Below are 27,534 nucleotides of genomic sequence, written 5' to 3' on the forward strand. Positions count from 1 at the left end.
TACAGATAATGCTTGCCAAATTTAGTCAGGAGAACAGAGTGTACATATAAGGCTTGCCAAATATCCTTTGGAGAACAGATCTGGGGTAAATGTTATGCCTGTACCAGTAAATTTCAGTGAAGGGGTTAAGTTAAACTTGTGTTCCTGTGACATATAGCATAACCGATAATTAATTAGAAACGTCTACGAATATTGTTGCAATATCATTTTGTCGATTAAAGCTGATTTTAAGACTTTTAGTACTTTTTTCTCATCCTTATCATAGCTCCCTCAAAGGTAGGTGGCATCCGTTGAACATATTACAAAGATATAATACAACAGTAACTTGATGTTATTTAAATATGTATATGTATGTATTATTGACAATTGGTCTAGATGTTACTTATATATGTATATGGGTTTATTATAGTCCATTGGTATATGTGTTACTTATTTTATGGGTTTATTATAATTCTTGCTCTTGATGTTACTTATGCATAATGTTTTTTTTTTATAGTCCGTTGGTCTTGATGTTACTTAGGCATACCAGTTTGTTATAGTCCATTGGTCCAGATGTTACTTATGCATAATGGTTTATTATAGTCCATTGGTCTAGATGTTACCTATATATGTATATGGGTTTATTATAGTCCATTGGTCTATTTGTTACTTTATAGTCCATTGGTCTATTTGTTACTTATATATGCATATGGGTTTATTACAGTCCATGTGTGTAGATAATGCATAATGATTATTACAGCCCTTTGGTCTTGATGTTACTTATTCATAATGGTTTATTATAGTCAGTTGGTCTAGATGTTACTTATGCATAATGTAATATAGTCCGTTGGATTTGATGTTACTTATTCATAATGGTTTAATATAATCAGTTGGTCTAGATGTTACTTATTCATAATGGTTTATTATAGTCAGTTGGTCTTGATGTTACTTATGCATAATGGTTTAGTATAGTCCGTTGGACTTGATGTTACTTATTCATAATGGTTTAATATAGTCCGTTGGACTTGATGTTACTTATTCATAATGGTTTAGTATAGTCCGTTGGACTTGATGTTACTTATTCATAATGGTTTATTATAGTCCGTTGGTCTAGATGTTACTTATTCATAATGGTTTATTATAGTCCGTTGGTCTTGATGTTACTTGTGCATATTGGTTTATTATAGTCCATTGGTCTAGATGTTACTTATTCATAATGGTTTATTATAGTCAGTTGGTCTAGATGTTACTTATGCATAATGTAATATAGTCCGTTGGATTTGATGTTACTTATTCATAATGGTTTAATATAATCAGTTGGTCTAGATGTTACTTATTCATAATGGTTTATTATAGTCAGTTGGTCTTGATGTTACTTATGCATAATGGTTTAATATAGTCCGTTGGACTTGATGTTGCTTATTCATAATGGTTTAATATAGTCCGTTGGACTTGATGTTACTTATTCATAATGGTTTAGTATAGTCCGTTGGACTTGATGTTACTTATTCATAATGGTTTATTATAGTCCGTTGGTCTAGATGTTACTTATTCATAATGGTTTATTATAGTCCGTTGGTCTTGATGTTACTTGTGCATATTGGTTTATTATAGTCCATTGGTCTAGATGTTACTTATTCATAATGGTTTATTATAGTCCGTTGGTCTTGATGTTACTTATTCATAATGGTTTAATATAGTCAGTTGGTCTTGATGTTACTTATTCATAATAGTTTATTATAGTCCGTTGGTCTTGATGTTACTTATTCATAATGGTTTATTATAGTCCGTTGGTCTAGATTTTACTTATTCATAATGGTTTATTATAGTCCGTTGGTCTAGATGTTACTTATTCATAATGGTTTATTATAGTCCGTTGGTCTTGATGTTACTTATTCATAATGGTTTATTATAGTCCGTTGGTCTAGATGTTACTTATTCATAATGGTTTATTATAGTCCGTTGGTCTTGATGTTACTTATGCATAATGGTTTAGTATAGTCCGTTGGACTTGATGTTACTTATTCATAATGGTTTATTATAGTCAGTTGGTCTTGATGTTACTTATGCATAATGGTTTAGTATGGTCCGTTGGACTTGATGTTACTTATTCATAATGGTTTAATATAGTCCGTTGGACTTGATGTTGCTTATTCATAATGGTTTAATATAGTCCGTTGGATTTGATGTTACTTATTCATAATGGTTTATTATAGTCAGTTGGTCTTGATGTTACTTATTCATAATGGTTTATTATAGTCAGTTGGTCTTGATGTTACTTATGCATAATGGTTAAATATAGTCCGTTGGTCTTGATGTTATTTATGCATAATGGTAGTCCATTGGACTAGTTGTTACTTAAACATAATGGTTTATTATAGTCCGTTGGTCTAGATGTTACTTATTCATAATTGTTTATTATAGTCAGTTGGTCTTGATGTTACTTATGTATAATGGTTTATTATAGTCCTAATTGTCTAGATGTTTCTTATGCATAATGGTTTATTATAGTCCATTGGTCATGATGTTACTTATGCAAAATGGTTTATTATAGTCCGTTGGTCTTGATGTTACTTATGCATATTGGTTTATTATAGTCCATTGGTCTAGATGTTACTTATTCATAATGGTTTATTATAGTCCGTTGGTCTTGATGTTACTTATGTATAATGGTTTATTATAGTCCTAATTGTCTAGATGTTTCTTATGCATAATGGTTTATTATAGTCCATTGGTCATGATGTTACTTATGCAAAATGGTTTATTATAGTCCGTTGGTCTTGATGTTACTTATTCATAATGGCTTAGTATACTCCATTGGTCAATTGCTATTTTTCTGCTAATTTATTGACTATTGGAAGCACTTTTGTCATTGCAATGTCACTATAAGGTGGGATGACAAACCGTGAACGCTAAACTCAAGGAGGAGATGACGTTTATGATTAAATCCAAACAAAAAACCATATTGTAAGAACGTTCCACTGGAAACACAAGGTCACATTGTAAGCACGTTCCACTGGAAACACAAGGTTACATTGTAAGCACGTTCCAATGAAAACACAAGGCCACATTGTAAGAAAGTTCCACTGGAAACACACGTTCACATTGTAAGCATGTTCCACTGGAAACACAAGGTCACATTGTAAGCATGTTCCACTGGAAACACAAGGTCACATTGTTAGCACATTCGACTGGTCACATGAACGCATGTTGCACTAAATCATTTCCTCAGAATATATAATGTCATGAATATACATCCTTAAATGTATATTCTTTCATAAACAGTAGAATTTATAGTTGTAATATTTACTATAATGTCCATACTTTCTATCAAGTATATAATTCAAGATCAATTAATAATTATTATATAGGTTTGTATACCGATTCTTAATAACTATTATTTATCCCTCACCAGCCTTTTGGGTTCCAGGGAAAGTTTTGTATGATGCGAGTTTCCGTTTTCGAGTTTCTGAATAACATGTAAAGTTAAACAAATGTGTCATCAGTGTTGATTAATCCGTCAAAATGTCATAGAGCTGGTACCATAGTATTTGCCTATTATACACTTCATGTATTTTGTCTTTTACATATGGTCCACGCAGGAAACAACCATAACATTTTGAAAATCTATTATATCCAAATAATATATATATATATATATATATATATATATATATATATATATATATATATATATATATATATATATATATATATATATATATATATATATATATATATATATATATATCACTGTCCGATTTGTAATGTATTTTCTGATTGGAGTATCCACTTAAATGAAAGATACATAGTTTCGCCCACAGTTGGGATATTTAGAAAAGAGAACAGGAACAGAACAGAAAAGAATCAAAAGTTTATCCAGTACTTTAGACTTCCAACCCATAATAAAAACATATCAAACAGAGCTGGTTATAAAGTGTACTTATTTACATGCTCATGTTAACATTTTTAACAGTTCATATCTTAAGTTAAAAACAAACTACAATATATTAAGTTAAAAACAAACTACAAAACTTTAAAACACATGTACATACAGAATTGTACCTATCTTCTATACACATGTACACATAGAATAGTTCTCATCTTCTATACACATATACATACAGAATGGTACTCATCTTCTATACACATATACATACAGAATGGTACTCATCTTCTATACTCATGTACACATAGAATGGTACTCATCTTCTATACACATGTACATACCGTATGGTACTCATCTTCTATACACATGTACCTACAGAATGGTATTCATCTTCTATAATTATATACATATAGAATGTTACTCGTCTTCTATACACATGTACATACAAAATGGTACTCATCTTCTATAAACATGTACCTACAGAATGGTATTCATCTTCTATACACATGTACATGCAGTATGGCACTCATCTTCTATACACGTGTACATACAGAATGGTACTCATCTTCTATACACAGTAACATATAGTATGGTAATCATCTTCTATACACATGTACATACAGTATTGTACTTATCTTATATGCTCATGTGCACATAGAATGGCACTCATCACCTAAAGACGTGCATATACAGAATGGTACTCATATTCTATACACATATACATACAGAACGGTACTCATCTTCTATAGACATGTACACACAAAATGGTACTCATCATTTATACACTTGATATTTTCTATAAAACATAGTTTCCAAACTTCTGTGTGCTTCTAAACATGAAAGGCAGAGTTAATGTTAAATATTTTTCAATTTTCAGTAACGACTTGTACTGGCTATAATATCATTTTGTAGAATCACGAATCTTACCTGATCAGACCTGCCGCGAAGAGTAAAAATAACCTCTGGACATAGCTTGAAAAGAGTTTCTGTCACTAATTTCTTGTGCTATCTGTGTATGGCCACAGCTAAAGAATTTGTTTTAATACTTTTACTTGCCCATGTGCTTTTTTCTGTACGTCCCATATCTTTAGCATAATATAACATTGGAAATGATATCTACTTTTCAACATATGTATAATTTTAGTCCAGTACTTTAATGGAAAAAACTCACACTTTCTGTTATCACTTTCCACTACTTTTAGCGCAACATCGACAATTGTGTTTGCAGATGTGAATCAGTGTATTTTCATTGTTGTTAACGATATTGCTTTTTTATTTTAAAAAATAGTCTGCTTATACCCTTTCTCTACAAATTCCTCAAGAATATTCAAAGAAATGAAAATGATATGTTCTATAATTATGTCCGAACTAATAGGCCCTTGTACGATCCAGATTTTGTTTACCTCTATCACTGCAAGCCTGGTCATATACTGTCACGTTTGGAAACTCGGTAGTATCTCTTTTACATATCGATTTCGAAGCACTAAAGACTGTACATTCTCTTACGAAGCTAATACACCGGCTTAAGGGTACAGATCCCACATGATGATAACCATATCTTGCTGCGGGAGAGTAAAAGATCAATGAATATGAATCCATGTGTTGTATTACTCATACAGGGCTCAGATCAGTCTTTTTATGAATCCATGTGTTGTATTACTCATACAGGGCTCAGATCAGTCTTTTTATGAATTCATGTCTTGCATTACTCATACAGGGCTCAGACCAGTCATTTTATGAATCCATGTGTTGCATTACTCATACAGGGCTCAGATCAGTCTTTTTATGAATCCATGTGTTGTATTACTCATACAGGGCTCAGATCAGTCTTTTTATGAATCCATGTTGTATTACTCATACAGGGCTCAGATCAGTCTTTTATGAATCCATGTGTTGTATTACTCATACAGGGCTCAGATCAGTCTTTTTATGAATCCATGTGTTGCATTACTCATACAGGGCTCAGACCAGTCTTTTTATGAATCCATGTGTTGTATTACTCATACAGGGCTCAGATCAGTCTTTTATGAATCCATGTGTTGTATTACTCATACAGGGCTCATATCAGTCTTTTTATGAATCCATGTGTTGCATTACTCATACAGGGTTCAGACCAGTCTTTTTATGAATCCATGTGTTGTGCTGTTCATGCATGACTTAGACCATAAATAAGCCCATGAAATTATTGTGCAGTATTTTCCTTTTTGATTTGTTGCGATAATGGGAATTTTTCCTTACCTGGGAATTTTTTCCTTACCCCGCCTTCTGAAGTATTTTGTTTTACTACTAATATCAACATTTTTTGGTCCATTTTTAGCAAAATAAATTGCATAAAGGGAATTGGGGAAAAATATTATATCTCTCTGAATATAGCAAATTTCCCCGACAGGGGCTCGTTACGCACAAACTCCTTTCTCTGCTCTCTTTTGTACCATCCCCTGAATCTTAGATGTCAAATACGAACACCTCCATCTCAAAGATTTGCTATATTCTTCTGAGATTTTTCATTTAGATACGAAAATATGTATAGTGATTAGTATCAGCAACATCCTGTCTTTGTAGTGTCTAGTAAGTTAAGGTGTTCCCGAAAACACCCCTAATACAAAGATAAAAGCAAAACAGTGGAAAATCCGTAAAATGCAATGTCGCATTTTTAATATTAACATACCGCCTCAGTTAGACTGAGATTACAGTACGCACGCTAGGTATAAAAAGTTCGCATTTGGTCGCCATTTACGACATGCACGAAGTAACATCCGACCTAATCTATATATCCGAGCCTAAGGGTGTGTGTGTGTGTGCTGCTACAAGGAAACACAAAATAAGTTAATTTACACTTTATTTTATATTTATTTACAAGCTATCGAGCTCTTCGTTTTATTTTAAGTTTACCAGGTGAGCCGATGAGATTTGCAGTGTCCTCTTGCTTCGCCATGAACAATTACTTACTACCACTCCGATTATGATCTACATTAACATACAATCCAATGTCATCAAGAATTTAAGATTAATTTTTTTAACAAGCAACATATACAAGTAACACTGGGGTGAGATAAGGTGTACCTAAATTCTAAAAGTGTTCCTAAAGATGCGATTGTACGATCAGATGGAGATTGTGATGAAACTTGATATATAGACTTATATCATCGTACGAAAGTAATTATGATCAAGATCCGCACATATTAATTGCCTTTCTGGCATCTACTTGGCTGACCCTTTCTATACACGAGATGTCCTATTTACAATTAAATTGTAATCAAATTTGATTTGTAAGCCTATGTATTCAAGGTTTTGAATGAGTTAAATTTTGAAACAACATTCTTCACAAATAAATAATGCAATCTGGCATAAATTAAGCAGAACTTATGACACGTGTAAAGGCTATAATTCACACCTGGTATTGTTTAAATTTGATAAGTAGCCTTATAAGATCAAGGTCAATGATGCCATATCTCGCATATTAATGAGGGATTCAGTCATCTGATTAGCTGAATTTCTTTCACTGTGCTTGTTACTTTGTTAGAGTTGTATTTCTGTGAGATTTCGTTCAATCTTTGAACGCACTTTTATATAATTACTTATAAATGACACCTAATCAGGTGTTAATGAGATTGTCTCCACGACAGCGGCAATCTTTTTTTTTCCTATTAAGTGCCAGTGTATAAAGATGAAGTGCAACATGGAGGCATCTTCATTTAAGTATCTGAAGTGACTCAGATTATGAGCGACAAAACATGAAACCTTGTATATAGCTGATGAAATGTCGGAAAATATCATTTGTGTTTCGAATTTTAAGAGGAGTTTTTAACGTTTGATTGACTGAGCTTGTTTCCAAGGTAGTTTCTGTGATTCTAATAAGCTATTGATTAAAAATGGCAAATAAGCTCATTGATTGCGTTTTATCATTGACAACATCTGTGCATATTAGCAAAGTGATGTGGTGTCCAATTGCCAGGACTAGTTACCCTCTCAGGGGCTGTAAACCTGACAAGGTTGTGGCCATACTTGGTAGGTACGAAAAGGTACGTGTCAGCGTGATATAAAATGCATTAGGACTTGCGTCCCCATGAAGTTATTTTAGATAATGAACTGTGCTCTGCAGTTCATATCTGTGAAAAGGGTATATTAAAAGCAACTAATAATAAATATGAAGAAAATAAACAAAACATATATTTAACATCGCATTATTCTTTGAGACACTATGCAAAATAACTGAATCAAAAAGAGGTCAGTTAACTGATATTAATTAAGTTCATTGCCATTTCAGTGCGCTTCTACATAAATAGGTTTGTAATCAGATTCATTAGATATATTTATCTGCACCAGATTAAAAGATTAATTGATTGTTTACATTCCGATAAACTGTTAGAAAACTAAACTAATGCAGAATTGTAAAACTGCTTCAGAACGTACGTCAGGTGTGCGGTATCAGTCCCAGTCCGACTTTACCTTTGTAGCCTGTTTGTCCGGAACAGGAATTTGTGGAAACACCACATGCAGATATAGGAACATAAAGAATATGAACTGGTTCTAAAAGGGAATCAACCATCTGTTACAACATTGTTGTGTGTGTGTTATTATTTTATCTTATTTTATTTTATTTTGCTGTCAAAGTAACGGCATTACGTTGATCCCTATTCATAGTGATGTATCGTTTATTTCAGGACTTCAATACAGTCGAGATAGTCAGCCGGTAATGGACATTACTCCTCTGAACGTTACGGTAAATGCCGGCACGGCAATCATCTTGCCCTGCATAGTCCATACGATTTTTCGGGGAGATAAGAAGCATAACGTAAGTCTGTCTTTGTAATTTTGCTTTTTTGTGGTATATGAGCCTGATGAAGCTTTGTTGTAACAATAATTAAACAATACTGAATATTTATTTTCGTATATTCAACAACGTAATGACATGTGAGAAAGAATTTCATACTGAGTGGTTTTCTAACGACTGTCATGTGACAAAGAATTTCGTACTAAGTGGTTTTCATCTCAAAGAGAAACAACATGAATTACCATTTCTTTATTAAAATCAAGGATTTACTACTAAACGTTACCTTGAGAAATTTATATTAAACACAAAATCACAGAATTGTCCAAACAATACGTACATTTTAAAAATTAAAACCATTTTGAATTCATGAATATACGTACACTCTTAAGATTAAAGTATTGGTTACTTCTGAAAATAAATATACCATTTGAAATGACAAATCGTTTTTGACTTTTGAGTTTAACTCAGAAGATCTGTAAAATGATCATCAAATTTCAGTTTAATCTTTTACTCGTATCCATGGCACTAATAATAATTCACTAGTCTCTATTTTCCCGAATGAATTGTACTTTACATTTTACACGAACTATTACTTGAACTGGCTATAGTTGAGTCTGATAATACCAATAAGTGACCACCTTTTAAATCTTTGATTATACTCATTCATAGTTTAGAAGGAAATGTGTGTGCGCATTTGTATTTGTTTTAAGCGTGTATTTTATTCCTGAACATATTCTAGGGATAGACTTCAAATATTTGACAAAAGTGAAGTTAGAATAACTTCTGCTTCGTCAGAAATTAATCTTATATAGTCTTTGATTGTCGGATAGATACTGAGCTGTCTTCAGCCAATATGATTGTACATTATAGTTATTATATCCTGGTAGTTGATCCCTGTGTTTGTCTGTGATGAAAGTGTGCTCATCACCAATATAAAAATCAAAACGTTTCAAACTCAAATTACAGATCAAAATATATCACAGTCTGACGGCATAGTCTAATGTATCACAAAACAACTTTTGATAAGAAGGTTTAATTATAAATGTACAGTTTAGTATGATTAAATGGCTCGGATTGTTTCTTAGTCATAATGGCAAAGTCTTTAAGTTCATCGAAAATCACATAACCCGTAAAGGTGTGCAATAGGTAACAAACACCTGACCTATAAGCATAATTACTAGACTTCGTGATAATCGATTGATTGCCCTTTTAGAATAAAGATCATGTAATTATGTTGGCTAAATGATAATTCACGTCTTCTTATATCAATGTGTTATGGCATTAGATATTTCCCTCTGGTGCAAAAAGAGGCATTACGTTTGAATTAAGAGCGCAATTATCGCCATTAAACTACTTCAGTTTCGTTGATAATCGACGCAAACGCCTCTAGTGAGACATTCTTCGAGAAAGTCAAATGCACGAAATTAAGACTGTGTGCATAAAAGTTATAATCTAGGACATATATTTTATCTTGCTGAATTTTTAAATTATTAGTTAAAAGTCTGCATTTACTCTGATGGTTTATTAATTATGAATATTTAGACTTTGCATCATCACTAGTGATAATGAATCAGAAGTCGACACATTATTCATTTGAATATGTCATCTGCTTTGTATTTATCCCCACTGGTTCACTGTCCTCCATGATAAATAACATGTTGTGACCATGGTATCGTTTGTAAGAACTGTCTTAATTTTTTTCACCGATTATATCAGCTTTTGGATAAAAGTTTGTATTTAGTAAAGTTGATTTTTGTTGTTGTGTTGTTGTGGGGTTTAACGCCATTTTTTCAGCGCACGATAGGCTATACGTGGCGGCCAGTATTAATGGTGGAGGATGAACCCAGGAAAACCCCGGGAAGAACCACCGACCCACGAGAAGCTACTGGCAAGCTTTCTCACATACCCACATTGGCCGAATCCTAGACTCGAACCCAGGCAGACAGAGGTGAGATGGCAGTGATCCGTAACGAAGAGCGTTTTAGACCACTCGGCCACTCGGGGCCCCTAGTAAAGTTGACCAAACACTTTTATTTTAGAAAAGATTTCAATAAGATACTGATTAATAGTTTAAACTCGGGTTTTCACGTCAAAGAGAAATAATATGAATTACTATTTCTTTGTTGAAATCAAGGATTTACAGTGACATCATAGATTAAAAAACTACAGTTTCTCTTAAAACCACGCTGTCCAAAGAATAGCTCTCTGATTATTATGACTGGAGTATTTGCTGGATCGGTCGTATTTTATTGACCACGTTTATGAACTGAAACTGCATCGTCAGTCATATGATTATTTGTATAAGTTATATTTTACTGTTTTAAGGCCGCTATTGGAATTGGGGTGGCAAACATCTGTTGAATACAAGTAGTTTACTTTCTTGAGACTGTACTCACAAGTTCCACCAAAGCGAAATACCTTGAAATGACAAAAACACAAATTGATTTTTACTTAATTGTAAATTATCTTGACAGCACTGCATGCAAAAACTCTACAGGTTTGTTTATCTGGCCTTTATGTACAACTTGGCAACCATATAATTTTGCTATGAATGATTTATTTGACCTGTATGATACAACAGAGCCACCGTAATATTTTGCTATCAATCATTTATTTGGCCTGTAAGATACAACAAAAAGCCATATAATTATGTTGCAGATGGTTTGTGTGGCCTGTAAGATACAACAAAAAGCCATAAATTGCACTACGTATGGTTTGTGTGGCCCGTAAGATACAAAAAGCCATATTATTGTTCTACGGATGGTTTTTGTGGCCTGTAAAATACAAGAAAAAGCCATATAATTATGCTATGGATGGTTTGTGTGGCCTGTAAGATACAAGAAAAAGCCATTATAATTATGCTTTGGATGGTTTTTGTGACCTGTAAGATACAACTAAAAGCCATATAATTGTGCTACGGATGGTTTGTGTGGCCTGTAGGATACAACAAAAAGCCATATAATTATGTTGCAGATGGTTTGTGTGACCTGTAAGATACAACAAAAAGCCATAAATTGCGCTATGTATGGTTTGTGTGGCCCGTAAGATACAAAAAGCCATATTATTGTTCTACGGATGGTTTTTGTGGCCTGTAAAATACAAGAAAAAGCCATATAATTATGCTTTGGATGGTTTTTGTGACCTGTAAGATACAACTAAAAGCCATATAATTGTGCTACGGATGGTTTGTGTGACCTGTAAGATACAACAAAAGCCATATAATTATGTTACGGATGGTTTGTGTGACCTGTAAGATATAACTAAAAGCCATATAATTGTGCTACGGATGGTTTGTGTGACCTGTAAGATACAACAAATAAGCCATATAATTATGCTACGGATGGTTTGTGTGACCTGTAAGATATAACTAAAAGCCATATAATTGTGCTACGGATGGTTTGTGTGGCCTGTAAGATACAACAAATAAGCCATATAATTATATTACGGATTGTTTGTGAGGCCTGTAAGATACAACAAAAAGCCATTATAATTATGCTATGAATGGTTTGTGTGGCCTGTAAGCTACAACCACAAGCCATGTAATTATGTTACGGATGGTACGTGTGACCTGTAAGATACAACAAAAAGCCATATAAATATGTTACGGATGGTTTGTGTTGCCTGTAAGATACAAGAAAAAGCCATTATAATTATGCTATTGATGGTTTTTGTGACCTGTAAAGATACAACTAAAAGCCATATTATTGTGCTACGGATGGTTTGTGTGGCTTGTAAGATACAACAAAAAAGCCATATAAGTATGATACTGATGGTTTATTTGGCCTGAAAGATGCAACACAGCAACCATATAAATGTGCAATAAATGATTCTTTTGGCATGTAAGACACATCATAACAACCACATAAATGTAAATTGAATGATTCGTCTGACCTGAGAAACACAACAAAACATCTATATAAATGTGATATGAATGATTTGTGCGAGAACTTGCTAGTTAAATCAATACATTGTACTTAATATTACTATACAAACAAGAACGACTCAAACACAAGGACGATATAACAACATTCAAAGGTTCGCGAAATACTATACGGCGGTTAAGAAGTAGACCTTTTACGTACAGACACGAATCACATACTTTTGATCCTTCGGAAAGTGTGCGACTCCTTCAGTCAAAAAGTAGACGTGTTGTATTCTGCGTCATTTAGTACGCAAAATAAGTGTAATTTGACAAACGTTGTTCCTAGAAAATGTACTGATGAGTTGGTCCCAAAATATGTCTTTCCTTAATTATTTTTAAATGCCTTTCTTCCCCGCATTAACTTTTATATAGTGACGGTGCATTTAAAAAATATTTTGTGTCCTTATTATCCGATAAAATTCAAAAATTGATGACGGAAAGATATAATCCACAGTTTGAGACCATCAGAGAAATGTAGGACGTAGGTTGAAGCAACTCACATCAGCAATTTTCGTGTCGATGTCATCTAGATATAATAAATGTTCTCACACCAATAAAGAATGAATACTTAATTGACCAAATACGTCCGCAACCGTTTATATTACGATTATATTAATACGTTTCTAGATTATTCTTATACGACAGTGAGTGCCACACTTCCGTATCTAGCGTTGGAATATGTCGGTCTACGATGGCATATAACTGCCATATACCAGTTCCCCAAAGCAGACATGATATATGTCTCTTGTCTCTCCTTATGATATAAGTCATTTTATATTCGTTTTGCCGATTTGCTTTTTGCACGAACTCTCTCAGTTCCATCACTTTAAGCAAGTGTTAATGTAGAAAACTTAATCTTCTTGTTCAAAAGGAGAAAACGTACCCAACCGCTCCGGTGGCCTAGTGGTTAGAGCGTCAGTCTCGGAGGTCGTGGGGTAGATCCCCGCCCGAGTCATACCAAAGACTTATAAAAATGGTACTAACAGCTGCCTCGCTTGGCGCTCAGCATTAAGAGGTTAGTCTTAGGACTGGTCGGCCTGGTGTCAGGATAATGTGACTGCGTGGGACATCATGATACATGTCTGCAGCATGATGCCCCAGTGCTAGGCATCACTATAAACTGCCACACTGAAGACTTCGTAGCGATATGACTGAAAAAAAATGTTAAAGGTACGTTTAAAATCCAAATCACAGGCACACACACACACACCACACACACACACACACACACACACACACACAGAAAACTTAATCTCCATGTTCAAACCAAAAGCTTCAGACGGTCAACATGCCGTGCTGAATCCTTCGACTGCCATTAAAAATGCCTGTTCATTTGAATCTTGGTAATATTTACGAGATTCAGTCACGTGATATAAATAACCACAGTGATTTGCCAAACATTACAAAGCCACCTGCCATCTGGTGCTATATTATACTATCACTTTACAATAGCATTATATTCGACTCGTGTCCCCGTTGGATGTTACGATGGGATGACATTTGCATAAATAATGATTATTTGGAGTGGGTGTCTAAGCAAGTTGCTTTTTCTTATTTTTCTTACAGAAGATATTTGTTTTCTTCTTTTTTACAGAGCAAAATAAGTGTTACTGCTTTCGTTTGTATTCTGAAAGCTCTCAGGAGTCGAGAATATGTTTCAATCATTTTTCTTTTTTTCCCTTCAACCCCTCCCCTCCACACACAACAACAGTTGATATACTGTGTAAATTTAATTCCAACATTTGCCAAACAATGTTAATTTATAACTTAAATATAACTTATTATTCGGGTAACCAATGAGTAAATCCATTAAAAATTCAATCAAATGTCGCCCATAAATCCACCATGTTCGTCGCCTCATTTTACATTTATCGCCATAATTGAGCGGACAAAATATTTGAAAATAAATTAGCCCGGGCTATAAAAATAAAAAGATACATATGGCACCGCAAATCGAATTATGGATTATTTCACTTTCTGAAAGTGTTACAGCCCTCCAGATAGTCTATAATACATTATCACTGCCGTATACAATACGTGTTTGCGTAATGGTTCTGTGAATATAGCCACCGATTGTGAGCTAAAACGAAATGTTAACTTGCACTTAATCTAGAGCGAATGGATGTAAGGGACCTTGATGTATTTTACAGTTTTTGATAATATTCCGATGCCATACAAACAGAGAGGGCTTGTAGGTGTAAGTTGTTATTTGAATTTTGCAGAGACACACGGCTGATATAAAAAAGTTTGAATTATTAAAACAAAAGAAACCGTTCTATAGCACGTCCTTAAAGCTAAAAGAAAACGTTTTCACTCATTTGTCGGGTCTGGTGTGTTGCTGTTCTGATTCCCGAGTTTAGCAGTGTTAACGAATAAGTTGCGTGTTAATGTATGGATTTTTGTGTCTTTAACTGTATTGTATTTTTTTTTAAATTGACTAGAAATGGAATGGTCATACATGCCATTTATGCATGCTTTGCAAGTACCTTGAAATTATGGCTACAGTATCAGTTTTTGTTAACACTTACATTTTAAATAGTTGTGTTTTAGACTTCATTTTTCTTCATTCTTTTAAAACTCCTACAGTGCCAGGCAGGGCCGTGCAGAGGCCGAGATACCCGAGCAATTTCTGCCGTCCGAAAGCTTGTTTTTTTTTTTTTTTTTTTTTTTTTTTTTTTTAAAAAAAAGAGAACCAGTTATAACTCGCACTACGGCACGAAGTAACTAATGACAATGTGAGACAGGGAAACAAAATACAAAAAAGGGAAGTGGGGTGACCGGTTGAATCATCCTGCTGTATAGTTTCTACCGGTAATGCGACTCGCTTGACTGACGTGAGTTTTATATGACTTCGTCAGTTCTTCACTTTCTCTTGGTCTGAAACGTCAGTCGTCAGGCATATATTTTGCATGAAAAGGATCTGTGAGCGGTGATATGCCGATGTCTTCCAAATTGAAAATAATTCACGTGTACCGTATTTAAAAACGGAAATATGGAAATACTGCTGAGAAATGAGTGATTTGGTTGAAGATTCAGCAGTACTACAGTAGTACTCAGCAAGTACTGCATTTCAGTACGTTACTTTTCTAGTTGGAAGATATACCCCTGAAGTCGTCAAAGCACTGCATAGTACGTGGAAAGAATTGAAATGAAACCCACATATCCATCAGGTGCGTCAAAGCTAAAAATCATCAAAGCGAATTAAAAAAGCAGATCTGAAGAAAGGGAGGCTATAGAGAGTTTAGAAGCTGATACCACTGATCATGACTTAGGAAGTTCAGCAAAAACCAAAGTGCAGGTGCATCTGTTACTGATAACACTGCTGACAGTGACAGTACAATTGCACCAGCCATTTTTGAGGACAGTCAAATCACTGAAATTGGTCAGAGTGATAATACTTCTGCAAGACCAACTGGAGCAGTTTTGTTGCAGGCATTTGCCATTGGGGAATTTGAAACTGAAACATTCTTACCCACTCAGCTGGAAAATTTTTTCAAGGCTGGTCACATTTCCTTTCGACTGGAACTGCCAAATGATATTGGAAATCACATATTTCCAATGTCTGTTTTGAAAGATAAAATGCCAAATGGGGAACCATTTTCGCGAGATTGGCTTGTATTTAGCCGAGCAAAGATGGCACTATTTTGTTTGCCATGTCGATTATTTTCACCAGAACGTTAGGTTCAACGCTTGACTTCATCACTTACAATGACGGAAGGATGGGGACCTGGAAAGAAATGGAAAAATCTTATAAATCGTATTCCTGAGCATGAGCATTAAAAAGCCTATAAACAGTGCTACATTCAGTGGCGTGAATTAGAAGTTCGAGTAAAGAATGATCGTTCAATTGAATATTTTCTGGATCGCCAAATCCTCACCGAAGCAGCTACATGGAGAAAAATTCTAGAACGAATCTTGGTTGTGGTTCTGTTTCTCGGTGAACGTGGATTGGCTTTTCGCGGAAAGTCAGACATTATTGGAGATCCTCATAATGGAAATTTCTTAGGATTGCTAGAACTGATTTCGCATTCTGATCCAATTCTCAAGGAACATGCGATGAAAGTTAAACGGTCACAGGAAAAGGGTCAAAGGCTTCGAATGCATTATCTCTCAAATCGTTCTCAAAATGAATTCATTGGACTTTGTGCTGCTGAAGTTCGGAGACGAATCATAGAAGAGTGTGAATCTGCAAAGTATTTTTCAATTATGGTTGATGCCACCCCTGACGTGAGTCATACTGAACAAACTACTTTTGTCATACGATACGTACATGAAGAATTTGGAAAATTTTCCATCGAAGAGCGGTTTTTGATCTTTGTAGATTGTGCAAAAAGACTGGATCTGATATTACAGGATTAGTCCTGGAGACTTTGGAAACTGAAAATTCGCTTTGAGGACTGCCGTGGCCAAGGCTATGACAATGGGGCCAACATGTCAGGAAAGTACAAAAGTGTTCAAGCAATTTTCCTAAAGAAGAATCCATTTTCTATATTCTCATCATGTGGCTGACATTTAATGAATATGTGTGGACTGAATGCTGCCTCAAGCTGCACAGATGATGAGACCTTCTTTGGAATTGTTCAAACTGTGTATACCATCTTCTCTGCTAGTCCACAACGCTGGGAAATATTACAAAAGAAGCTGCATGGTGTGTCTCTGCATGGGCAATCTGGGACGCGATTGACTGAGAGACTTGATAGCATTCGTCCCTTCTCTAATCACTTGTGTGGAATCATTGCCTCTTTGGAAGAAGTTCAGAGCTTGAATCTGACTGCAAAAATACGAACTGATGTGAAAGGTGCCATAAAAACTCCTTCAAATGTGTTCTCATGGCAGGCATTTGGATGAAAGTCCTCACATTGTGTGATCGCTGCAACCAGGTCATTCAGGTAAGAAAGGCAACTATTGATGTTGAGGTGAAAAATATTGAGGCATTGATCAGTCACCTCAAATCTGTTCGGGATGACTGGCTACCAACTTTGAAAGAAGCCAAAACAGTGGCAGTGTCTGCAAAAATCAGTTCTGAATTTCCAATCCATCGGAAAGTGAAGCGTAAACATTTTGCTGGAGAACAAGTTGAAGGCGATGAACATATCACAGATTCAACGGAAATAAAATCAGAAAAAGAGGCAACTTTTCGGACAACTGTTTTTTTATCACATTATTGATTCAGTTATTGGTGGACTTACAGTTCGTTTCACAGCCATTCAAAAAATCTTGGCTACATTTTCTTTCTTGTGGGAGTGTCAAAACAGTCTGAAGATGAAATTAAGAGTGCCTGTTCTGATTTTTCGAAAAAATATTCATGTGACGTAACTGAAACTGAACTGTCTGAAGAATTGCTTCATATGAAACAAATTCATGCAGCAAATTTTGGTAAGAAACCTGTTTCTCCATTAAACTTGTTGAACAAGATTTCAGAACTAAAGCTTGGTGAACTCTTCAGAAATGTATTGATAGCGTTGCGTATTTTCTCTTCAATACCAGTAACAGTTGTCTCAAGTGAGCGTTCTTTCAGTAAATTGAAACTCATCAAGAATTTCTTGCGCTCAACTATGGGACAAGAACGAACTAGTGATCTTGCCATTTTGAGTATTGAGTGTGAATTTGCGCGAAAACTTGATTTCCATGATATCATTGAGGTATTTGCAAAAAACAAATGCAAGAAAAATGACCTTGTAACAAAAGAAAGCTGGACTTCTTATAATCGGCTATTTTATGGGGGGGGGGGGGGGGGGGCAAAGTCTGAATGATGCTCGGGGTCCCCAAATCCTCTGCACGGCCCTAGTGCCAGGTAGCTAAATATATACGTGTGCTTGCGTCTACTTGTCATGTCATAAACTTGATCCGATACCAATACAGATGGAACATTGAAAATTCGGATAATAATTGAAATATATTTAAAGCTGTATATCTTATTCATTTTATTTAAAGTTTCTCTGTAAATAAAAATGTGGCGCATATAATGCTTCGAATAAAAGAGGAAATGTAAGTGGATAACCAGCCCGTATAATTCTTGGAAAACTCGGAAAGTTCGGGTTGCAAAAAGTAAAAATCAGCGCGCCGTTCATTTACCCTCTTTTTTCAACGAGCATTACGTGTACCGGATCTGTATTTTATAGAGATGCAGGTTGTATTGATGTTAATTTAAAATAGCACCCATAAATATTTATTGCTTCTTATCATTGTTTCGACTCGTATATATTAGATTTACAGCGCTTGAACTAAGCAAACTTCTACCGTGCAATGTTAATTCAGAGTATTAAAAACCCAAGTACAGTGGTGTATAGTGATACAAATTCATTTTCATCAATAAAACAAAACCAAAATTATAAGGATGTGAAGGAATGATCGGTCATTTCAATACTTCGACTAGTAAAAGTCATGGGAAAGTTAAAAGCTGAAGCAGTTATTGAGAAAAACTGTAAACAATGCAAAGGTGTTAAATCAGATGTTAATTATTTAATGAGAGATAATTAAAAATATGAAGAGACATGTGCAAACTTTTAAATTATCAGACCTTATGAGCACGAAATATGTTACGTAGAGATAATGAAGGATGAGTATATCACACGAAAAATGTGTTTAAAAATAAAGTTGAAACTATACCGTACTTTAATGTTACAGTATTTTTTTTATTTTTAATACTTTTGGCAAGTAAATATTGAAATTGTTCAATGGAAAATGTAAACAATATAGCCAAGGTATACAAATGGTTGTTAATAATGCACATGTGAGAACTGTGGAAAAAAAAAGAGAAATTAAGTACTTTTTGAGAACTTTTTTTTCAAAATCGATTATGTGTTATTACAACCATAACCGGATAGCTCTCTGTCATACTACTCCTGTTTGAGGGAAAACGTAATTAGAAAAAGTATTGCTTATTTATTAGGATCGATATGTCTTAAATGAAAGTTTTATGTTTGTATATTTTTGGCGCTGAAAGTAATACAAAGTTTTGGATGAAAGTAATATTCTTCAGGAAAATATTAACGTTTCTCGTAAAGATTCTCAGTTTCTTCTTGAAGACCAATTACCTTACAAATATAGCTTTCTTTTCCCAAGAATACGTCGCGTTTGAATTACTGTTTACGGTACAGAAGTGTGTGTGTGTCGGGGGGGGGGATGCTAAACATTAAAGTTATGGGGTCTTTTTGTTTGAGACTACACTAATGGAAGAAAAACGTATGAGTTTTTGTTTAGAAGAAAAATCCTTGAAAGAAATTGGTTTTAACGTTTAAGCAATAAAATCTCAGTTTAATCTTGTTGTTTTTCCACCCTCAAAATGTCGAGAGAAAACAGAACGAGAAAGGAAGTTGACGGCAACTACAATATCAAGGCCCAAATCAAATGATTTTATGATAACAACTATTGAGCGCCTTAAAAGCAAAGCTGACTCATTGGATATAAAAATCATTTGATCTTCTAAATCACTATCAAGTTTTGTTACATAAACATATCAATGTCCGTGTTCTGCTAAATTTTATAGCGACACCTACCCGTTATTGCAAACATCTGAAATAAGATAAGACAAAGGAACTCTTTTATCGGCGTCGTGGACATAAAGATCACAAGATACATGGAAACTTTTATCGGCGTCATGGGCATAAAGATCACAAGATACATGGAAACTTTTATCGATGTCATGGACAGAAAAATCACAAGATACATGGAAACTTTTATCGGCGTCATGGACACAAAGATCACAAGATGCATGGAAACTTTTATCGGCGTCATGGACATGAAGATCACAAAATACAATTGAAACTAGATTTGGAAAAATAACGATAAATCCTATTGACATACCATGAAGTGGTTATCTTTTTGTGTTTGTGTATGTGTGCATGTGTGTGGGAGTGTGCATGAATGTATGTGTGCTATATCAGGACTATTGATGTTAGTATGGCTACTAGCAATGTCCTATATCAGGACTATTGCTGTTAGTATGGTTACTACCATGTTCCAAGTGAATAACTATTGCTGTTATTATGGCTACTGCCATGGTCTAATACTATGACTATTGTTCTTAATAAGACTATTAATATGGTCCAACAGTATGACTATTGTTATTAGTATGGCTACTGCCATGGTAAAATTATATGACTATTGTTGTTAGTGTGGCTTATGTCCAATACAATGACTATTGTTGTTAGTGTGGCTTATGTCCAATACAATGACTATTGCTATTACTATGGTGTACTACTATGATTATTGCATGGTCATATAACAGCTTTATTGGCGTTGGTATGGTCACCACCATGGTCCAATAATATGACTATTGATTTTAGTTTGCTTACTGCCATGTTCCAATTCGATGACAATTTCTATTAATATGACAACTGCATTTGTCCGATGCTGTAACTATTGCTCTTAGTATTGCTATTACCATGGTCCAATACTATTGCTATAAATATGGCTATTACCATGTTCCAATACTATAGCTATTGGTATGGATACTGCCTTGGTCCAATACTATGACTGTTGCTGTAATTATACCAAGGTCCAATACTATGACTAGCGCTATTAGTATGGATATTATTATGGTCTACTACTATGGCTATTGTTGTTAGTATGGCAACTAGCATAATTCTATAAATATTGCTATTAGTATGGCTACTACCATGACCCAATAATATAAATATATGCTATTAGTATAACTACTGTCATAATCTTGGACTATGACTAATACTATCAGTATGGTAACTACCATGGTCCAATAATATAGCTAATGCTGTTGGTATGGCTATTAGTATTGTAACTACCATGGTCCAATGTTATGACTTTTGCTGTCAATATGATTGCTAGCATGGTCCAATACTACGACTATTGCTCCTACTATGGCCATTATCATGGTCCAATACCGTGACTATTAATGCTAATATGGCTATTAGTATGGTTTACTACTATAGTTTTAGTATGTTACTACCAAATTCGGTGGGGGGGGGGAGTGGCTGACTTGTCTCAAGCGCTCACCGTAATGGATCACTGACATCTCGCATCTATCTGCGTGGACTCGAGTATCGGGCTCGGCCAATTTGGGCATGTGAGAAAGCTTCTCGTGGGTCGGTCGTTCTTTCTGGGGTTTCTCGGGTTCTTCCTCCAGCATTTATACTGGCCGCCATGTATAACCTATATTGCGCTGAAAAATGGCTTTAAACCCTATAATAGAAATAACAATCATGTTCCAATACTATGATCATTGCTGTAAGTATGGCCACACAATGGTCCAATAATATAAGCATTTACCTAAAAATTAACACTACATAATTAGTTGTTTCTACGCAATAACATTAAACTTAGGCATTAAGTTTACGTGAATTGTAGGGTTGTTGTTGGTGCTTCAATGCAACATGTACTCTCTCTCTCTCTCTCTCGCTATATATATATATATATATATATATATATATATATATATATATATATATATATATATATATATATATATATATATATATATATATATATATATATATATATATAATCAAAGACATATTAAATTAGTACTAGCAGCTGCTTCACTTGGAGCTCAGCGTTAAGAAGTTTATGTGTGTGTGTGTGTGTGTGTGTGTGTGTGTGTGTGATTTGGATTTTTAATGTAGATTGAACAATTTTTCAGTCATATCGCTACGATGTCTGCAGTGTGACAGTTTATAGTGATGTCTAGCACTGGGGCATCAGACTTGAATCGTGATGTCCCACCCAATCACATTATCCTAATACCAGGGCGACCAGTCCTAACACTAACCTTTTTAATGCTGAGCGCCAAGCGAGGCAGCTGTTTGTACCATTTTAGTAAGTCTTTGGTATGACACGGCCGGGGATCGAACCCAAGACCTCCCGCATCCGAGGCGGACGTTCTAACCACTAGGCCACCGGAGAGGTCCATTATAAAGTTAGTACTGGAACTGGTCGGCCTGGTGTCAGGAATAATGTGACTGGGTGGAACATGGTGCTATATGTTTGTGGCATGATGCCCCAGTGCTAGACATCTAGACATCACTATAAACTGTCACACTGCAGACATCGTAGCGATATGACCCTAAAATTTGTAAAGCTACGTTAAAAAACCAAAATCACACAGACACACACACACACATGCAGGGTATGTTGTATCATTTCTAGAAATAGTGTGTGGTGCATGCCTAAACGACACGTGAAAACATCTTTTAACGGCGTAATCAAGACTTGGGGCAGAGGAAATGATCAATATATCGAAAATTACTATTTTATGGTAACATGAAGACCAAAATTTTTCTTTGCTGTGACCGTGCATTAAAAATATCTTAAAATACCGAGCTAGAATCCTCTTTCGGATTTTGATTATATTATGATTAACAAACTCCCCCGTAGGAAACCATTGGTTAGAACGTGGAGCTTGGTTCCAAATGAACCATATAGTTATTGCATAGCCGCCCTCTTCTTTTTAACCTATATTTTTAACCAATCAATAAAATGAGTTTTGTGAACTAAAGCTTAATTTAATTCTGAAGAGGGTGTAACTTAATCATTAAGGCACGTTCAATTTCCGTCGGTATATTCAGCAGCCATGCAGTTCCGAAATTAGATCAATCACACAACAGCATGCAAAATGTATTTAAGTAACAGTACACAGTCTGCATAATTAAATGAAGTTCTAGCTTACGTATCTCATATTTTAAGTGCCAGAGGCAAAATAATCTCAGAACCAGTTTGAAATGTACGAGAGAGAGAGAGAGAGAGAGAGAGAGAGAGAAAACCTCTCTATATTATGGTTGTATTCGAAACAATAAAAAATACTTTTAATCAAGTGAAGTATTCCGATTATTTACTCATTGCGATGTAGTTCAATAACTAAACATGGGAATCCCGTTTTTGTCCATTCATTCTACAGAGTCCCGTTTTTGTCCATTCATTCTACAGAGTCCCGTTTTTGTCCATTCATTCTACAGAGTCCCGTTTTTGTCCACTCATTCTACAGAGTCCCGATTCAGTTAACGAGAGCTAGATAGTCTTCATAAAAATCCACAGTGCTTAAGCGACTGTTTTAAATGAAAATTCAATGTAAATTTTCCTGTTCTTAAGCCCACCGCGAGACCTTAATGGCATCTGAGGATCAAATTTCACATATCTGAATCAGGTTCATGGTCATTATCAATAACAAATTCAAGTCGTTCTGCTTTACGGTCTAAGTTTTAATTATCCCCTAAATGATTTAATGTTAAATTTATAAAACTCGTTGAACAATGACAATCATTTGCCCGCAATTATCTTGGGGTTGTTGGTTTACAAGAGGCGTTTCTCTGAAGAAAAAAAAAACCTCGTGGGTAGCACTTGTTGGTTGACGAGCAAACAAAAGCGAAGGAATGGCTGAATCAGAGATTGACGATATTTTAGAATTAACGATGATTTGCAAAACAAAATGGGTACTACAATTTGACAGGTCAAACTAACCTGCAGTTGTACAAATGTGAACTTATTACCAGCGACGTGTCAAACACTCATGGTTAATTTCCTTTCAAGAGTTGTTGTACACATTTTCGTTGTAAATTGCTTGACTGTAGTACATAAACAATGCCTTTGTTTCTTGGCATTATATCCACAGCAATGATATTATTATTAAATTACATTTACCGTAATACCCGATTACATCATTGCCGAAATCAAAGACAAAGGAAACTGTAAAGTTTACGTAAATTATAGTCGGACATCAAAGGTTAAAGCAGGACAATGTCACTGCATTTGACAGAGGGCTAAAATAACGATCTGGATGATTAGATGTTTAAAGTAAATTGGTTTTCTTCAAATCAAATGGTGAATGTATAGTCCTTGAGAACGAAATGTGTTTTTAAAAATGTAATGTTTCATACGCAATGATTTAATATAGAATTTATTAAACGAATTGAATAATTTCCTTCTTTTGCGAGCGTTGGCAAGCAAAAGCTGGAAAGTATTCAAAGAGTGTCATAAATGTAATAATAAATCATTAGGCATTTGAGATTGTGTTTATTACGTAGTAGTTTTTATTTTAATGGAAATAGCATAGAGATTAATAAGAAAAAATAGTTTTGTTTATTCTGGTTCATACGCTCCACCTTTAACTTATTGTGTGTACAAAAAACCCTCAGGTGCTAATTGAATTAATAATCCTCATTTGTGTAACCAGTAACATTTAAAAACACATTTTATTTTTTACAAATTATCATTAAAATCAAATCCTAATCAAAAGAACATTTGACACAGAAAACATAATTATTTCAACACTGGATCACTGATGGAAATTCCTATGTGATTCCTGGTGTCAGGAATAATGTGACTTGGTGAGACATGGTGATACATGTTTGTGGCATGATGCCCCAGTGCTAGACATTTAGAAATCACTATAAATTGTCACATAGTTTGCCATGGTTTTGTTAGGCGAGCAATATGTATCGATTTCGATGACAGCGTTTGCAAGGTTTCTACCTAAAGCGTACCTGTTCCACTTCTATGGATTGTATACGACAGAAAAGTAGAATTCCAGTTGATGGATATTCATCACAAGGTCGATTCCTTGATGCAGAAATTAAAGTAAATCTTACGATGTTGCTAAATATCGTAATTTGAGATGTAATGCATTTTAACTGCGTTTTTTCTTGCTTTTTGTGTGGTTAATTTGGAACAATGTTGTGGATGTATAATTTTCTGTCAATTGGAAGACCGCAGTTTGTCGATATTTTTCTCTAAGCAACTGTACTTTATTTATTTCTATAGTTTACTAAGTTAAACAACGCTTGACATACGGTAAGGTAATTGTTACAGGGTAAGAAAAATTTTAACGGTCGCAGCCAATCGGTAAAGAGAATACTGATAACGTATTAATATTATTAAACTGCAAACATTGTATGTAACGTATGCCGACTTGGTGATAATATAAATTACGTCTAAAAGGAATATATTCCTCAAATTATAACAATACTTTATTGAAAACGTAACACAGAAATGCATGGCTTCGTACTATATTTTGTAACTCGTGAAAACATGAGGAAATGTATGGCTTCGCACTATATTTTATGATTCGTGAAAACTTGAGGGAACGTATGGCTTATTAAATAGAAACATCTTGAATCACATTTTTTATACTAGTTGCTCGAGGAGAGGTTGCATGAGATTGTTTAGAAAAATAATTTCATGTCCTCAAGTGGGTTGAGGAATATAATTTTTATTTGATATCTTTGAAAAAGATCATTTGAAAGACATTATATTAGTTAAAGGAAACATTGTTTCTATGATGTATTGGGAAACAAAATCTATTGTATCCATTATATTTGCTGAAAAAAACTTATTAAGACAAGAAATATATTATATACCAGTTCGAAAGAAAATTCCAGTCCTCAAACCTGAAAATTGAATGTTTAGTCAATTATTGTTGTTTATGTATTCCATGTAAAGATTTGTTTACCTTCATACAAGTAGCACGTTTATTAAACGCTAAATACTATAGAGTACATTTAAATGAGTTTTACCTCAAATTAATCTCGCATAAATGGACCTTATCCTATATAAGATCTCTACGCCTCCCATATCACCTAATAAAAAGACCTGTTATTCTCTAACACACGTTCATTTTTTGGCACAGAAATATGTTTCAAATTTCACTGATAGGTTTATGAACAAGGATTCGTATTACTTTTAAAAATGTGCGATTACAAAGTTGCATGGATTGTACCCCAGTAGACAATATTTGTATGTGTGTTTTAACTTTTCTAACAATAACCTTGATGTTTAGTTCAGCAAATTATTAAAAATCATCTTTGAATCGGCTTGAGAAAAGCGCGTAATTGGATTTTTTTTTTAAAAATATGTTATTTTATATAATATACAGTTTTATCTTTACTAATTTTAACTGTCTTTTCTTGGTATTGCCATGAAGGTAGGTAAATTAAAATATATAGCAAAAGTTCTGAGAGCTGATGTTTAGAAACATAATGTTGTACAAAGCTAAACAGGATACTCCAAGGAAATGCTAAAACATCTCCGCAGTTTTTTGTTTTATGCAAATGTCTTTAAAATCTTGTTTCCTTTGGTATTTGTTCATTGATTTCGTTTAGCAATTGTTAATAGTAATTTCCATTAAATAGCATATTATGAAAGCGGTATATTTCTTATAGCTGTTATTAGCTACAGCTGTATTTCCAAAAGACATGTATTACAGTGAAATACAGCCGTGCTTTATGTAGTTGGGTACTTCAAGTTATCGTAGTTTTATCTCCACAATCCACCCACTTTTCTGGATATCATATACCATGTGTCCTTTGTGAAAGGATCGATATGGTGAAATTCAAAATTGCAACAGTTGTCATCTTATAGTTCAGCACAATTTAACAAAGCTCATTAGTGGAATGGTGGACCTAGATGGCATTTTCCAAACAATGGAGTCAGCTGACCAAAGACAAGCAATTGGGAATTTTATTATAGATAGTGCATCTTGAATGACCCAAAGTAATTTTGAACACTGATCGGCACTACGTGTCTAAATGACCCAAGGTAATTTTGAACACTGATCCATTTGCTGTGCCAGCGTGTCAGATCAACGTTTTTTTCTCCAACGGTAATTATTGTTGAATCAAAGTTGGTTCAACGTCCATCGGGTCAACGATGACACGAAACACTGAAGCAACATAGGCCAAATAAAAAATGTCGTTGGGCCAAAGTTAAAGAGGAGTTGGTATTCACTGGGTCAAAGTTAGCCCAACATAAGTCTAATGCCATTTGGCCAAAGTTAGAGAGGAGTTGCTACTGACTGTGTCAAAGTTAACCCAACATAAGTCTAATGACATTTGGTTTCCATGAATATTTTATGCAATTTACACACACACACACACACACACACACACACACACACACACACATCCACACACATATATACACACGCACACCCCACACCTACCCACACACCCACCCCATCCTAATTTTTTGTCAGCAGATCTACGTACATGGTACAATATGACTATT

At 34.6% G+C, this 27,534-nt stretch overlaps 1 protein-coding gene across 2 annotated transcripts in view; it reads left to right on the forward strand.

Moving 5' to 3' along the window:
• LOC149800704 (limbic system-associated membrane protein-like) overlaps positions 1–27,534 on the forward strand; it is a 126,518-nt gene that overhangs the window by 9,310 nt on the left and 89,674 nt on the right. For both annotated transcript variants that reach the window (XM_089954744.1, XM_089954745.1), the window contains exon 2: positions 8,533–8,663. In XM_089954744.1, the coding sequence (XP_089810870.1) occupies positions 8,533–8,663 (131 nt within the window). The remainder of the gene's footprint in view (positions 1–8,532; positions 8,664–27,534) is intronic.

Source organism: Sinohyriopsis cumingii, chromosome 4 (assembly GCF_028554795.1).
Source record: "Sinohyriopsis cumingii isolate HCF-2022 chromosome 4, ASM2855479v2, whole genome shotgun sequence".
In the NCBI taxonomy this organism is placed as follows: domain Eukaryota; kingdom Metazoa; phylum Mollusca; class Bivalvia; order Unionida; family Unionidae; genus Sinohyriopsis; species Sinohyriopsis cumingii.